General features: G+C 44.6%; 1 protein-coding gene across 2 annotated transcripts; it reads right to left on the bottom strand.

Annotated features, from left to right (window-relative positions):
* Positions 1-2,349: 2,349 nt before the first annotated feature.
* Positions 2,350-14,471, bottom strand: LOC133365991 (sulfotransferase 1C2-like). 2 transcript variants are annotated; one of them, XM_061588569.1, is made up of 8 exons: positions 13,931-14,471; positions 13,687-13,809; positions 13,494-13,591; positions 6,227-6,353; positions 5,267-5,361; positions 4,878-5,052; positions 3,911-4,019; positions 2,350-2,564 (listed from the first exon to the last, which is right to left on the bottom strand). In XM_061588569.1, exons 1-8 carry the CDS (start codon positions 14,100-14,102, stop codon positions 2,471-2,473), a joined length of 993 nt encoding a protein of 330 aa, XP_061444553.1. In that variant the 5' UTR covers positions 14,103-14,471; the 3' UTR covers positions 2,350-2,470. The 2 variants fall into 2 exon arrangements, with proteins under 2 accessions (XP_061444553.1, XP_061444554.1); XM_061588570.1 differs by lacking the exon at positions 2,350-2,564 and having other exon boundaries at positions 3,809-4,019; positions 13,931-14,469.
* Positions 14,472-17,261: the final 2,790 nt, after the last annotated feature.

The following is a 17,261-nucleotide window of genomic DNA, read 5'->3' as shown; positions in this document are numbered from 1 at the left end:
CAAATAAATATTTAATTAATTTAAACACATGGTTCACGCAAGCCTATATGCAAAATCAAAATAGGAGCAAACTTGGGCGCCGGGGAGGCAGCGAGTATGAATGGGGAGAGAGAGAAGAAAAAGAGAGATAGACATAATGTGAAGGAAGGGGCAGGGTTAGAGAGAGGAAAGGCATGTCAGGTTGTGGGTGGGGGAGAGGTTTGGTGGGTTAAAAGAAGGTAGCAAGTGAAAGGTGGCAGTGGCTGAAAGTGAAGACAGCCATGTGGGAGGGAGGGCACTTGGGACATGAGGACAGGGAGGAGGAGGGACAATTGGAGTAAAATGGGCTGTGTGTCCATTGTAAGTGCTTCCTTTTTTGGAGTGACCTGTGGTGACAGTGAGACCACAAACAAATGCACATGGTCCCACTCCTCTTCTTTCACTCATTCCCCCTCTTGTCCCCTTACACCAAAGGGAGGATGTCCCGCAGGAGGGAGAAGAAAGAAGTAGACAGTGAATGAAAGGATGGAATCTTCCTCAATCACCACCTCTTTTTCGCCACCTCCTTCTCTCCCCCTGTTTCTGAGGCAAAGAGATGAGGAGCGTCCTCCCCTTCTTTTCTCTCCCTCACCCCCCCTCCCTCACCACCACCTTCCCCTTAGCCTGGTAATGGCCTGTGTGGGGCTACAGGAAAATGCACGGAGAGGGGAAAGTGTGCTGCCGCTGCTGCATGCCTCTTTCTGCATAATTCGCACTGCAGAAGTCTGGTGGGTTGTGGGAAAACATTGCGAGAAGGCCAGAGGACCCCCCCCCTACACATACACACACCCTCCCACTCAGTACATGTTCACTGCCATATCTGTGCTCTCCTTCTGCTATTGCTGCTGCCACTGGTCCCCACAGCCAGTAGCGTAACTAGCTTTTCATGTGCCCTGCACAAGGTTTTATTTTTGGGCCCCTTAATTTTTTGGGGGGAATAATAATAATAAAACGAATACGATATAACAATTGTTTATAAATAATTTTCATTTCAGCAAATCCATTTCAGGGGCCCCTTCGTCCTGGGCCCTGTGCCCCTGTTGCACCTGCCTAGTTACGGCACTGCCCACAGCATGCAAAGGCTGGGGCTACCCTTCTCCATAAGGGGTTAACGAGCTGGGAGCTCAGGAAGAACAATCGGCAGCTGGTGTCCTTGAGGGGCGGTGTGAGGAGCGGGAATGAAAGTAGCTCACACTTGCTGAGTTTACTTCAGCTGTCCTGAAGACTTTTTAAAAATAATAATAATAATAAATAATTCCTGTCTTGGCTTTTCATGGCCTCCCAGGATGACTCCTGGCCCCTCTGGGGGTCACGGACCCCAGGTTGGGAACCACTGCTCCAGATGTTTTGGACAACAGTTCTCATTGTCCGTAACCTTTGGCCATGCTGGCTGAGGCAGATGGGAGTTGAAGTCCAAAACATCTGAAGGACTCCCGGTTGGGGAAGACTGCCTTAAATCATGTTTATTGTTTGGAGTAGCCAGGTGGCCTGGTGATCTGTTGTGATACACTCTGAAGTTTGCACTGCTGTTATCCTGCCCTGTTGGGGAAAGTGCTAATGATTAACCAGAGGCTTTTCGGTTCAGGAATTGCCCTGGCTGCCAGTCAGCTACTGAGCTAAGTTGTAGGTGCCGGTGCTGGTGTACAAAGCCCTACACAGTTTGGGACCAAGGTACCTAAAAGATCATCTCACTCCTTATATACCCAACTAATCATTGCACTCTGCAGGAGAGGGTGTTCTGCAGACCCCATCTTATCAGGTGGTCCGTTCTGCATGATGTAGGAATCATGACTTTAGCATGGCAGCGCCTGCTCTTTGGAACCCTCTCCCATTGCATTTCAGACAGGCACCATCTCTATTGCCTTTTTGGTGCCCGCTGAAGATTTTTGTTTTTCAACAAGCCTTTTAAGTGGAGATTTTTATCCCAGCCTGTCTGTGTTGGATTTGAAATTGTTTTTACATATGGATGTTCAAAATTGTTTTTATATGTGGAATTGTTTTTAATTGTTTTTTGTTGATGTTTTTACTGTGAAATCACTTCAAGATATTTTATGAGAAGTGATTCATAAATGGGATCAAATAAATAAATAAATGGGTCAGGTCAGGGCAGGTCTAAGGCTAGGGAAGGCAGATGAGGATCCTGGGCAGCTCTCAGTGGGCCCTGCTAGTGGTATCAATGGATACATTGATTACCTGCCCTTCACCAAAGGTCCCAGGACAAGTTACATCATAATAAAACAGTGAAATGCAATATATAAATAACAGATTGGTAAAACAACAGTGTAGCCAAGGACTTCTCCAGATGACCTATTTATTGAGAATTCATCCTGATTGGCTTGTCCAAAGCATACATAGAGTTTGTTCTGATTTATTTGTGGGACAGTTATACAACAATGAGCATCTGTCCTGCATTTATCCTGAATTACTTTCTGTGTTCAAGGTATTACAGTTCTTACTCTCTCCTCATAGCTCTGAGCTCAGTCGTCAAGACTCCACCTTGTGTTTTCATATAAGGCAATCCTTCGCTTCGGTTTTCTCCCTTATCGCTGCAATGATAACTAAGGTTAATGGCCCAAGCAGTGTAAAATGAGCAGCCTGTGTAATGTGTAATCATTAACTTTTTCTACTGCTTATGCTTCTTCAGTGATGCTCCACGCCACTATGCCATTCTGTTTACATTTAAACCTTTTCTCTCCTTTTATACATAAAATTAGAATGGCAACAACGTTGTGGTTATTGCTAGGTCTTCAGAGCACACATACTGATGATGGGTCTCATGAGTCAGAACCAAATATCTCTTGGCCAAGCAAAGTTATCATGGTCAGTGCAATCTCATCTGTAGCATGCAGTTGCTTCCAGTAAAGATCCCAAGAGTCCTCTTGCTAATTGCTCAAATTAACCTTTGCTAGAATAGATGTGTAAGTTATGGGTTCATGAGCATGAGTGCAAAAGGATATTCACAGATCTTCACACACCCTTGACGAGGTACCCTCTTTCTTACTCTGTGAAAGGGTGGGAAGGACAGACATAGTTTGCCACTTTCCCCCTCCCTTGTTTTTTCTCCCTTCCCCCAGATGAAGCTGTGGAGAGAGGAGCAGTGGTGTCAGATGATAGCTACTACAGGAACCTGGCTGGGCTGTGATTGAACTTCAGTCCAACTTAGTAGCAGGTCCCTGGCAGTAAGTACAGTGATAGGGTTGGTGGATGAGTGAGTGGTGATTTGGCAGCAGTGGTAATCAGCCAGGGGGGGGGGGTTGGCAGCCAGGCAGCGGTGGATGGGAAGACAAACAGCAGCTGGACACTAGTGGCAAACAGGCAGGGCTCAATCTGCTGCCCCCAGTATCCACCTGAGGCGAGAGGCCCAGTTTGCCTACTGTAAAGGCAACACTTAATTGAGTACAAGAGCTCTGTTCTAGAGGGGACCTGGGCCAGAAGTTCACTGTTCAAAAACATTGCTAGTTCTGTGCTAACCCTGCTTCTCAATAACCCTTTCCAAAGGATGACTGGAGTTCCATACTGCCCCACTCAGACTCAGTCTAATCACAGAGATGTTGCAATGGTAAAAAGGGTAAATCCTAAATATGCCCCCCGCCGGGCTTAATTGCAGGAAGGATGGGATACAAATGTTAGAAATAATGTAAGACTGGTCGTTTTCTTCATCCTCAATCTGGAAACAATACCGAGCAAATACATTCATTTTATTTCACAAACAATTCATTCAGAAATTTAAACTATTCCTTCACAAATATAAAAAGAGAGAGGGAAAATAATAAACACACACATTGTGTGGTCCTTGTTTAAGGCTTCATGACTTATTTTATTTAGTGCAAGCCAAAGCTCCAGGCAATTTTTTAAATGAAAGTCTCAATGAGGGGCATAGAGGGATGCTTACAGATGTGTGCAGAAGTTCAAGCTGCTGCCCCCCAATAACTGGGCATAGGCATCATCTAGCCGTTCACTTTGAGCCACGGTGAAGTGCTCCTTCCAGTCTCCTACAGTGCCTGCAAGTGAGGAAAACAGTCCAGGGAAAAAAACCTCCAACAATCCATGCTCTTTCCCTTCTATTCTAACCTAGTAGGTGTCAACATTCAGGCCACCCTTTCCCGCAGAACTTTGTGTACCACTTCCCTGGCACATAATCCTGGTCTGTAAAGAAAGGATTCTGTTCTGTTTGTTTGCCCTGAATAACTGAGAAAGGCTGTTGTGGCCCTAGCATAGTACTTCAGTGCCCACTATGACCTTCGATGAACTAAGAGTACTACAGTAGTCAATTGGTAGAGGTAGACAAGCCATCCACCAGAAAACTTGTCTGCCATTACTGATCTTCCCACTGGCTTCTGGTTGGCCAGTGTGGGAACAGAATGCTAGATCAGATAAGCCTTTGGCCTGACCCATCCTTATGTTCTAACTTTATCACTGGAGAACACCTGATTAGCTTCCAAGGGACATCATTTTTCCCAGGAAAATAGTATGAAAACCTCTTTTCTAACCATTAGGAGCCAGCACTGTCCAAGAGGTTGAAATCCCCCTCTGCCATAGATTCACTGCTTGGCCTTGGGCACCTCACCATCTCTCAGTTTCAATAGCCTATCTTACAGGGTTGTTATGAAAGTAAACACAATAAAGACTTTGCAGTTTAAAAGTGCTGAATGGATGATAAACAGCTGTGAATATTGACTAGGGGCAAAACAGAGGAAATCCTGGTGTTTGCATTTCCTGTTTAAATGAGATCCACCAAAAGCTTACTAATATCTGCAGACCAGGCTGCTTCTAGAGGCACAGCACTAGGTAGAAAAACCACCTGTTGCCAAAATAGTCTGATAAACCCCCTCTCCTACCAGTGTCTTTTTGTCCCCTACCTTTCCTCATGAAGGCTGATACAGAGTGGTTGCAAGAAGGCAATGTGCTGTAATTAGTCAGTGGGTTTGCTTTCATGCTCTCGAAATCTGTGTGCTCCATGATCCGGTTCAAAACTGGTTCAGGAAGTTCTTGGTCCAGAAATTGGGCTACTTTCCGAATCTCTGAGGCTGGGTCCTAAAGAGAGAAAGAGAAGGCTATTGATCAAAAGGATTCTGGTGGTTTGTGACTGGGAGGCAGCCATAAGCTCACATTTGTTTCTCGCTTACTTGTGATACTGCTTTTCAGAAGCTCACTGCCTCAAGGTGGTTGATGTGAATATTTCTTGAAGACGAGTACCTTCCTAGCTGAAATTACTATAAGGGAGGAGAGTATGTTGTCAGCTGCTCACCTCTTTCATGTCTTCATAAAAGAGATAGAGAATCTGGTGAGAGTCCTTAGCCTCCCACCAACCGCGAACATGGTCAAACCAAGAGCCCCAGGCAACTGCAAAGAGAGACAAAGGTTGGAGAGTAAACCGTGATCTATCTCATATACACTGTTCCTGGGCAAAGTATAGTCCTTTGCCTCCCACTAACCACACACACAAACCAAAAAATTAAACGAAAATGCAAAGAAAGATAAAAGGTGGAGCATTAACTCTGGTTAAGCTTGCATATACAATCCCTGGGCAAAGTACAACCTGTAACATTTCAAGGTTCAAAGGTTCACAAAGATGTCCCCCTCTTTCCAATGTTCCATTGTGACCACTAACCATGATTTTGCTTGTCATGACCCCATCTTTGCGGGATGCAGGCGCTTCAGTGTGGAAGAGGGAATTGTGCTTAGAGTCAGCCACAGATATCCTTACTAATCCAGAAGCAATAGAAGCCCATTGTCCCAGTACCTTTCCGGTCCAAGGAGGTCACGTTACCTTGCCCTGAGTATACTCCAGCTCAGAATCCATAGTGGAACTCCTTTAAATGAAGAGGTGCCTCTCACTGACGATGAAGCAATAGCTAATCAGAGGTGCAGCTCCTATCCAAGGCTCAGTCTGAGCTTGACAGGTGATGAAACAGCATTTGAGGGCAGAATGGGGCTGGCCAGGGTGCCAAGGAATCCTCAACCCTTACCCCTTTTGGGCTTCTCTTTGCCCTGCCTTGCCTACTCAAACCTGAACTTTTTGTATGTGTAAGAAGAACCACCATAGTCCTGAGACTACTACTTGGAACAGGAGGACATTGATAGCACATAGCTGCATCCCTTTCCCATATCTAGAACTTGAGCATTAGGAGTGGGTCCCACTGCTCTCTTAGCTGCACAGATGTTCAACTGTGGTCTCTCCTTTATTTCATCTTTTGTCTCTACTCACGTTTCCCTGCAAGAAACTTCTCCAGAAACTGGTCCCATGTTCCCGGTTCTGGCATCTTAAAGTTCATGCGGTGGAAGTGGAAGTAGGAAACTGCATTGTCCTTGGCGTTCCTGGCCACATAAATGATCTTCAGAAATAGATCAGAAAGAAAGGTGAACCCAGGAGTCTCAACTCCATGCATTGTGGTTTTTTTGCTTGTTTATAGAAACATTTATGTACTGCTTTTCAGGCATCAGGGTTGAGACTGTGCTGGAATCATCAAGGGGCAAGCTTTTCCACCTGCCTTACCCTGCTCTTTCTGGAGGTTGTCTTTCATCAAGAAGATGAATGTATTTGTTTTGTTGTTGTTGTTGCTTTTTAAAAATGTTAAGATTTAGTACATGGGAGCATTTCTTCATAGGAAATATACTTCTTTTAGCTTCACTTTTCATTTGCATTGTCCAATCACTTTTTCCTATTCACATAAGCAAGCATTCCTCTGGGGAGGATCAGTCTCGCTTTTTCCTAGTGGCCCCACTCTCTAATTATACATTTCCACTCCCTCTGGTTGCTAGGTGACCAAGCATGCTCAGTCTGTTCTACCAGCTGCAGTGGGTTCCTTAAAAACAACAACAGAAGTGTGAATATCTGTGTTTTTCCTGATAGGATACAGGTGAAATACAAATCTTTGTTTGAGCAGTGTTATGCTTTTGCAAACAAGTTACAGGAAAAAGAAAGTAAAGGCACCAATTGCAGCAACATAAAAAAGGCCAGCAAAATGGAGGAGAGCAACTGGAACTTGCTTGTCAGCCTACAGGAAATAAAATGAACAAAGGGAGGAGGAGATAGTGGGCATGAAAAGGGGAATAATTGATACACCCACCTAAAAGCATTGGAGCAAAGCATCTGCAAGCAATAGAGAAAGGGAGTAAAGACTTTTTTCTTCCCTTTTTGTATTATCAGTGGATTCGGTTAGTACGTATTTACAGGGGAGGAAACTGCGCGATAGCTTCTGTCTGTTGGTAATATCATGTGAACCATGCAATTTTAAAGGAGATGTGAGTAGCACCAAACACAAAGTAAACCACTGTGTAGATGAGCCCTTAGTGGTCTTACATATTTATTAAATGTATTGTTCTATTCTTACTTCTATTTTGTATTTGTGTGTATTCTTTATGAACTGCATAGAAATAAGCCAGCATAGAAATAAACCGTAACATACCTTAACATGTGTAGCAGTGGTTTTCTCCAGCTGAAACTGAGCAAAGGCATTTCTAGCCACAGAGTACACCTGGGCATCCAGGGGCATGGCCAGATTGTAAACCCATCTTTCAAAGGGAATCCAACCCCAAGCAGGCAGCACAAGCTGTAGCCTCCAACCTGGATCAACTTGTCTACTGTTACTGTATCACCAGATGCAATTCAGAGGCCTATAATTCCACAACCAACTGGCAATCCAACTACTGAGATCATCAGCTTGGCTTCCTTAGCTGCCTGCCTGGGCATAACTACCAACCACAGAGACAGAGAGAGATGAAAGTGGAACTAAACTATGTTGTAGAAATCTGTGAATATGAATGTCTATTTATGTTTTGTGCTTTGGGGGGAAAATCTGTGACCACTGTTGATGTCAGAGTAATTGCTGAAGTTTGAGGCCTTGTGTGGTTTGGTTACATCCTTACAGGCCTGTTTACCAGTAGCTGGTTGGTGACAGGTTCTGAGTGAGAGAATCACTTTTTTATTTATATCCTGAATCAAGTCAATTCATTTTGGTTTGTCTGGAAACAACAGGCTCTGATTGGCTGTAGGTTATAGTCAGTGAAGAATTAGCAGTTAACTGTCAGGGGGGCAGTTGGGAACGGTCATTTAATGAGGGAGGTGTGAGGCAAGACCAGAATAAACTGAGGTGAAAGTGGATAGTTGAGTCCTTAGGAACTCATCAAGCACATGTAAGACCCGAGTGAAACCTCATTATTCCCTTATGTACAAAAATCCCATTAATCAACCATCTTAGTGAATAGTTCATTCTGTCTCTAGTGTTGTTGCGAACACGCCAAAGGCTGTTAAACCAAGCTACCAGGATGTTTTAAAAGCATTATAAAGGAATGGGTTGAATTGAGGAACGCTTGAGTTATACTAGCTGTCAGGGGTTCTGGACCCTGAAGTATAAAAATAAAGAAGCACAAATATCAAATGTATAAAAAGGAGGACAATGCCAAAATCACTAACAGCATATTAAGGGCACATCCCTAAATTCCAAAAACGTGAACAAGAAATATATATCACAATATAACAAGACCAAAGTTTGCCATGGTGGCCATGGAATCCTGAGATGCTACAGATGGAGGCAGAGTTGGGGGGGCACTGAGGTGTGAATTGCAGAAATCCTGCAGCACAATGTGGTGCTGCAGGATAGATCACTCCAGTTTTACTTCGCCACCCACCAGATCTTGGCTGTTTTTACACTTGGAAACCTGGTAGGTATAACTGGGTCAAATTACGTTCCTTCCCCCCCCCTTTCCCACCCAACCAGATTTCCTTTACACAAGACTGGTCAGCATGCTCATCTAGGATATAATCTTGGACAAGAAAGATTTTGCCAGTTACTGACCCGGCATTAAGCAGCAGCATTTTTTAAAAATCTAGTGGGTTACTAGAACAACCAGGAATCTGTCAGCTGGATGGATAAGCTGGAAGAAGGAAAGGAAGGGTGTGGTGTCCTTTCTTCTCCAGAAGCTCATTCCATCTCCATTGCCATACCCTCCCATGCCCATCACCTTTATTTCCTCCCAAGTCCCAACAAAACACAGGGCTGACCCCAAATATTCCCCAAGCAGTAACACAGAAAATAGAGCAATCTCTGTAACAATTACTTTACCCTCTCTCTGCCGCCTCCAGACTGGTAGCATTTTGTGGGAGTGATTCAATCATATCCCAGCCAGTTATGTTGGAGCAATTAATGTAAATTAAAGTATTCTATCACCCTAGCACAGGGGTAACCAACCCATTGCCTATGGGCACCATGTCACCTGCAAAGGTGTTCAGTGGTGCCCTCAGCAGGTAACCCAAAATCTGAATTTTCATTTTAAAAAAGTAATTCTTTATCCCTCTTAGAAGGAAAGTTACAGAGCAAAACATGCAGGTACTCTTCTAAGTGATTTATGTGAAATGAGCAGCCTGGCTGCTCCTGCCTGTCAGTGTTATTAGCCAAGGAGTGAAGTCAAAGCTGTGATTGATAAGTGAGTTGTTTGGACATCAGACAGTAGGAATCCCTCGAATCCTAAAGAGCTGTCATTTTGCCCTCTGTTTTAGTCCACTTTTCCTGCTTCTATTTTTCCCCAAGTCCTTGGAATCTCCACAGTTCCCTTGTTTTTTCCCTAGTTACCAGGATACATTGCGCTGGGTTCTTCTGAGATCAGAGAGTGCTTAGAAACTATTTTCTGCAAATACTACTACATAAAGAGTGGGTCAGAGTTAAAGAATCCCCCTTCCCACCCACCAAGGCAAGTGTGAAAACTTTGCAGAGAGGCTTAGACGTCCCTACAGCTTTGCAGGAACTAAAGACCAGGGCTTATTAAAAATTCACTGTATAGTTAGCATACAGTACAATGGTATACATGCCTACTCAGAAGTAAGTCTCTTTGTGTTTAATGGCCTTACTTCCAGGTAAATGGGTACATGATGGCAGCCAAGACTCTAGTTTAATAATAATAATAATAATAAAATTTTATTTAGCAGACGCCCATCTGTCCGACTGAACGGACACTCTGGGCGACTTACAATATAAAATACAATATAAAATACAGTCTACTCATATACATAATCATCACATTATTAATATCATAACATCTCATCTGAAGACCATCTTACATTAATACAGTGTAAAACCTAACCCACCCCAGAGATCCCATAGGCCTGCCTGAAGAGCCAGGTCTTCAAGGCTCGGCGAAAAGTCAGCAGGGAGGGGGCATGCCGAAGGTCAAAGGGAAGTAAGTTCCAGAGGGTGGGGGCCACGATCGAAAAGGCCCTCTCCCTGGTCCGCACCAACCTAGCTGTCTTAGTTGGTGGGACCGAGAGAAGGTCCTGTGAGGCTGATCTTGTTTGGCGGCATATTTGGTGATACTGGAGGTGCTCCTTCAGATAAACTGGGCCGGAACCGTATAGAGTTTTAAAGGTTAAAACCAACACCTTGAATTGGGCCCGGTATACAACTGGTAACCAGTGTAATTCAATCAACACTGGGGTGATATGATCGCGGCGGCGGGTCTGCTTTATTAAGCGTGCCGCCACGTTTTGTACCAGCTGGAGTTTCCGGACCGTCTTCAAGGGTAACCCCACGTAGAGCGCATTACAGTAGTCTAATCGAGAGGAGATCAGGGCATGTATCACTCGTGGGAGCAGATGTATGGGAAGATAGGGTCGCAGCCTCTGTACTAGATGAAGTTGGTACCAAGCTGCCCGGCTCACTGCAGAAACCTGAGCCTCCATAGACAGCTGGGAGTCCAAAATGACCCCGAGACTGCGGACCTGGTCCTTCAGGGGCAAACTCACCCCATTAAATATCAGGTCAAAATCACCCAACCTTCCCTTGTCCCCCACTAGTAATACCTCAGTCTTATCGGGGTTCAGCTTCAGCCTGTTCTCTCCCATCCATCCACTTATGGACTCCAGGCACTTGGACAAGGTATCCACAGCCAACTCTGGTGAAGATTTAAATGAGAGATAGAGCTGCGTGTCATCCGCATATTGGTGACACTGCAGCCCAAAACTCCTGATGATGGCTCCCAGCGGTTTCATATAAATGTTAAATAGCATGGGAGAGAGGATAGAACCCTGTGGCACACCACAGTTGAGGGGCCAAGGGTCTGAAACCTCATCCCCCAACACTACCCGCTGATATCTACCGGAGAGATAGGAACGGAACCACTGTAAAACAGTGCCTCCAATTCCCAGTCCCTCCAGGCGACTCAACAGGATACCGTGGTCGACGGTATCGAAAGCCGCTGAGAGGTCCAGGAGGACGAGGAAGGTATGTTCTCCCCTATCCAACGCCCTCCTCATATCATCCACCAGAGCGACCAAGGCTGTTTCAGTTCCGTGTCCGGTTCTGAAGCCCGACTGGAAAGGATCTAAATAATCTGCTTCCTCCAAGTGTGTCTGTAGCTGCTTTGCCACCACACGCTCAATTACCTTGCCCAAGAACGGTAAATTGGAGACTGGGCGAAAGTTGTTTAAATCTTGGGGATCCAAGGAGGGCTTTTTCAAAATAGGTCTTATCACTGCCTCCTTGAGGGGCAATGGCATTACACCCTCCTCCAAGGATGCATTTACCATTGCCTTGATCCCATTGCCCAGTATCTCTTTACAGCTCATAACGAGCCATGAAGGGCAAGGATCAAGTAAGCAAGTGGTTGGTTTTACAGTAGAGAGCACCTTGTCCACTTCATCAGAGAGAAGAGGCTGAAACCGATCCCAGCAGACCGGATTGCAACTGGCCGCCTCTGGACCCCTACTTGTAACCATGACGTACGGAATCTTGTCCTTTAGGTACTCGATTTTATCGGCAAAGTGTTTAAAATGTGTCACAGGAGGCTTTTGCTTGTTCCATAGGTTCCTGCGCTACTGGACCGACCAGGCTTCGGACCACTTGGAACAACCTCCTGGGACAGCACTCTGCCGACGCAATAGAGGCAGCAAAGAATTGCCTCTTTGCTGCCTTTGTTGCCCGCTGGTAGGCCGCTATTGCCGCTCTAACCAGTGTCCGATCACCTTCAGTGCACAATTTCCGCCATTGGCGCTCTAGTCGTCTCACTTCCTGCCTCAGACTGCATAACCGTGGTGTATACCAGGGTGCAGTCTGAGTTCTATTCAGGAGAAGAGGACGTTTCGGTGCCACCTGGTCTATTGCCCTAGTGATCTCCCTATTCCACTCCCTCACCAGGGCTTCGACCGGGTGGCCTTCAGTTAGCTCCAGATCACCCAGCGCATTTAGGAATCCAATAGGCTCCATCATGCGTCTGGGGCGGACCATCCTAATAGGTCCTTGTTCCCTGCGGAGGGTGTGCGGCACAGAGAGATCCAATTTCACCAGGTAGTGATCTGACCATGACACAGGGCTAGAAGAAACAGTCCCCATCTTCAGATCACTTTCCTTCTCTCCCGCAACAAATACAAGGTCAATGGTATGGCCGGCTACATGGGTGGGACCCATATTACTTAGGTGCAGTTCCCATGAAGTCATGGTTTAGCCTTGTCATTGGGGAAAACAGGGTTCTTGTGTCTTTAACAGCTTATGGCAGGCAGAAATTCAACAAGTCAAGCCTTTTCTAATATGGAAATACTATTATTATTATTATTTATTAAATTTATATCCTGCCCTTCCTCCTGGTAGGAGCCCAGGGCGGCAAACAAAAACACTAAAAACACTCTAAAACATCTTAAAATCAGACTATAAAATGTATTAAAACAAAACATCTTTTAAAACATACTAAAACAAAACATCTTTTAAAAAAGATTTTAAAACATCTTAAAAAGCAATTCCAACACAGACAGAGACTAGGATTATAGGAAAATTATGGGAAAAGCTTCACCATGACTACTCCCTAATTTTGTGTTATGCCGTGCCCCCCATTGCAGCCACTTTGTATTATGCCATCTTGCCCATGGTAGCCATTTTGCAACTGGTACCCCCAACCCTCTCAAAATTTTGAAATGTGCCCTCTGGTCCCAAAAGGTTGACAACTCTTGCCCTAGCACAACAAACTCATTTTTAACAAGAAATGGACTTTTTTTGGTTGGGAAAGTGATGCGAGGAAAAGTATGGAATAGACAAATGGTTAACACGAAGATATATAAACACCCTGCAGGTACCCTGCTCACTGTCGCATAAACTTCCCTCAAATAAGTCAGAGCAGATACTCAATAAAGATTGGATATAATCTAATCAAGATGAATGCTCAATAAACAGGTTGTCTAGAGAAGCCCTGATTCCCATCTGTAAGATTCCACCATCCATTTTTCTTCCAGTAACAGGCTGCAAAGTCTGACCTGGCTAGCCCACTACTCAAGAGTTAGGATTGCTTAGTTATGAAGGAAAGGCACCATGTCCCTCTGAGCACCCTCTCACTTGTCATTTCACTTATGTTCAGAGACACTCTAATCTTTTATTATGACTTCATATTTTCCAGGGTCAAATTAGAAAATAGAAACAGAATCCAGTGCTGAACCTTGGCTCAGATCAAACTCTGCCCTCTCAGCAACCTCACCAAAGTTTCTCCCCTTTACTGACCTTACAATTCTGTTCCCAGAAGGAAGGCGGCAGGAGCTGGACCGGGAGGTGGGATTTGAGTGTCCGTGGAGAGGGCATTACCTCTGCCTCTTCCAAGCCTGAAACACCCAAAAGAAACATGCAGCCTTGAGCTGACATAAACTCTTCACCCCATTTTCAGCGATCGTCTCCCTGAAGCAGTAACCCTTCTTACGTGAACATAAGGGAGAAAACATCTCTATGAAGGGCATCCGTTTGTAGATGGGGACTTGAGCACATTTCTCAGGGTCTCCTCCATGCTGGACCATATCTACAATTTCCTGCATCCAGGTGGTCCCTGGCACAAGACAGTGAGAGACAAGTCATGAAGATCTCATAATTCAGTCAATAACTCTCAACTTCTCAACTCTACCCTCCCCATTCTAATGCCTCCACTTTTCTCTTTTATTCCCATTTACCAGCTTTGGGGTATGTGCAAATTAGAAGGTCATCAGGCCGGGCTTTAAAGGTTGATACACGACTCCATCTTTCTGCGCAGCCACTGAGTAAAGGGACTCCATCGACCTCCACCAGCTCCAAGCGCTTGGAGGGCTTACGGCCTAAACCTTCCAGCTCAGATTCAAGATTCATCAGCTGGCAGCAGTGCAAGAACAGACAGTACTGTGCCTCTCAGCAGCCAATCCACTTTCTCACTACCTCTGCACCAGTAGCTGCCGGTCAGTTTCACTTCCCTCTCAGGATTCCCAGAGTTTCTTTCTTTTCTCTCTCTTGCTTCCTGAAATGGTTTTGGGCTCTTCCAGACAACCTGTTTATTGGGCATTCATCCTAGTTTGCTTGTGGAAAGCTCTTTCCTGAGCATTTGTTCGGATTTGCTTGCTAAGTGATTATACAACAAGCATTCGCAACAGAGCTCTCAGCGCAGCTGGCTATTAATCCTCCCTCTCAAGCTCAGCATTCAGAGCAAGCACCTGGAAGCAATGACAAAGAGACAGGGGAGACATGTGATACTGGATGGAATCAGTTGTGAAAGAACAGCAAACAAGAAGGCGAAAGGAAAACAGTAAATCAGACTTAACAACAGGGCCAAGTCACTCCCTGCGTTCTAATTCAGCACGAAACAAGTAAACACTAAAATAGAGAAAGGAAGTGAATATCAATTTATTATCCCTGTGTACCATAATGAATAGAGAGAAGAAAATAAAGACGTCCCAACAATTTTGTAAGGAAAGAGTGGGTCTGAAATTTTGAAATTAGCAATTAGATATCTTGATTTATGAGGGCATCAATGGAGCAAATGTAGAAACCCAAAGGGTAATTTTTTGAATTCCCCCTTGAATGTGCTTAAATTTACAAATATGCATTTAAACCTGAACTGTAATCCTAGAAGCAGAGAGTCTAGAAGTGGGAACAGACAACTGATGTTCTCATGTAGTTTTCCAATGAGGGAGTTAAAGGTAGGCTTTAGGAAACAAGCAGTAAGGAAATTTTTGTATGAGTTCACTTTCAACCAGTACTGCAGGACAAAGTTGGTTTTACTGAAGATAGAGATTATTGATTTAATGGTTCATAATATCAGCTATGGTGGACCTTAAAGTAATAACTTTAAATGTTAAAGGTATGGATGATCCAATTAAATGTAAAAGGATAACAAATTATATTCAGGAGATGGATCCTAATTTTACTTTTCTACAAGAAACACATAAAGCAAAGCAGAAGGAAATCTTACTTCATAATAAATGGTTTGGTTAATAATAATAATAATAATAAGAAATTTAATTTATGTGTCGCCTATCTGGCCAGTGGCCACTCTAGGCGATGTACATACAATAAATATGGCAGAATACAATATAAAAATACAGTGAAATATATAAATTATAAGAGCAAACAATACATAATAGGAGGCAGTTAAAACAGAAGAATATTAAGCCTCCCCAGAAGTCCCGAAAGCCTGCTGAAAAAGCCAGGTCTTTAAGGCCTTGCGGAACATATTCAGGGAAGAGATGTGCCGAAGATCTTGTGGGAGGGAGTTCCAGAGGGTGGGGGCCGCCACTGAAAAGGCCTTCTCTCTAGTGCCCGCCAACCTAGCTGCTTTGGTTGGCGGGACTGAGAGAAGGCCTTGTGTGGCCGATCTTGTCAGGTGGCATGATTGGTGGCGTTGTAGGCGCTCCTTTAGATAAACTGGGCCGAGACCGTGTAGGGATTTAAAGGTTAAAACCAACACCTTGAATTGGACCTGGAAAACAACTGGAAGCCAGTGTAGATCGAACAACACTGGCGTGATGTGGTCCCGGCGACGACTGTTTGTGAGTAATCGAGCCGCCGCATTTTGCATAAGTTGTAGTTTCCGGACCGTTTTCAAGGGTAACCCAACGTAGAGCGCATTACAGTAATCTAATCGAGAGGTGACCAGGGCATGTACTACCAGTGGGAGCTGATGAACAGGAAGGTAGGGTTGCAGCCTACGTATAAGGTGTAGCTGGTACCAAGCTGCCCGGCTCACAGCCGAAATCTGAGCCTCCATGGACAGCTTGGAATCAAGTACAACCCCGAGGCTGCGGACCTGGTCCTTTAGGGGTAAACTCACCCCATTGAACTTCAGGTCAACGGTTCCCAACCTTCTCTTGTCCCCCACGAGCAGTACCTCAGTCTTGTCGGGGTTCAGTTTCAGCCTATTCCTTCCCATCCATCCACTCACGGACTCCAGGCACTTGGACACGGTCTCCACAGCCAACTCTGGTGAGGATTTAAATGAGAGATAGAGCTGAGTGTCATCTGCATATTGGTGACACTGCAGCCCAAATCTCCTGATGATTGCCCCCAGCGGCTTCATAGATGTTAAATAGCATGGGAGAGAGGATAGAACCCTGTGGCACACCACAATTGAGAGGCCAAGGGTCTGAAACCTCCTCCCCCAATGCCACCTGTTGGTATCTATCAGAGAGAAAGGAGCGGAACCACCGTAATACAGTGCCTCCTATTCCCAATCCCTCTAGGCGATATAAAAGGATACTGTGGTCGACAGTATCAAAAGCCACTGAGAGATCGAGGAGGACAAGGAAGGTAAATTCTCCCCTATCTAATGCCCTCCTCATATCATCTACCAGAGCGACCAAGGCTGTTTCAGTTCCGTGACCAGTCCTGAAGCCCGATTGGTATGGATCTAAGTAATCCGTTTCATCCAAGTGTGTCGACAACTGATTGGCCACCACTCACTCAATGACCTTGCCCAAGAATGGTAAATTCGAAATTTACAATATGTAGCAAGTGGTTCCTCCAAATCTAGAGGAACTGCAATAATATTTGACACCAACCTTGATTTTATGGTTTCTAAAGTTTTGAAATATAAAAATGGGCATTTTATTTTTGTTCAGGGGATATTTAAAAAAAACTAGAATATTAACAGCAGGATCAGTCTATGGCCCTAATTCAAACCAATTGAAATTTATACGTACAATGCTGGGAAAATTATTTTCATTTGCACAGGAAGAAGTAATCTTAGGAAGGGATCTTAACTGGAATGTTGGTGGAAACTTAAAGGTTGAGAAAAGGCCAGATCTGGCAGATCACTACAGAAAGAGATGTGTAAACAATTTTAATTCCTTCGCGTATTAAAGGAATGGGGGTTACATGACGTATGGAGCAAATTCCACCCTTGGGATAAAAGTTATACATTTCATTCAACCTATTATAATTCAAAAACAAGGATAGATTATATCCCAGTTTCTTCTCATATCTTACAGTAAGTTACAAACTCTGATATAGGCCAGATAAGAATAACTGATCACGTGC

This window comes from Rhineura floridana, chromosome 11 (assembly GCF_030035675.1).
Source record: "Rhineura floridana isolate rRhiFlo1 chromosome 11, rRhiFlo1.hap2, whole genome shotgun sequence".
In the NCBI taxonomy this organism is placed as follows: Eukaryota; Metazoa; Chordata; class Lepidosauria; order Squamata; family Rhineuridae; genus Rhineura; species Rhineura floridana.
The sequence above is the reverse complement of the archived record's forward strand: the minus strand, read 5'-3'. Positions and strand labels throughout refer to the sequence as shown.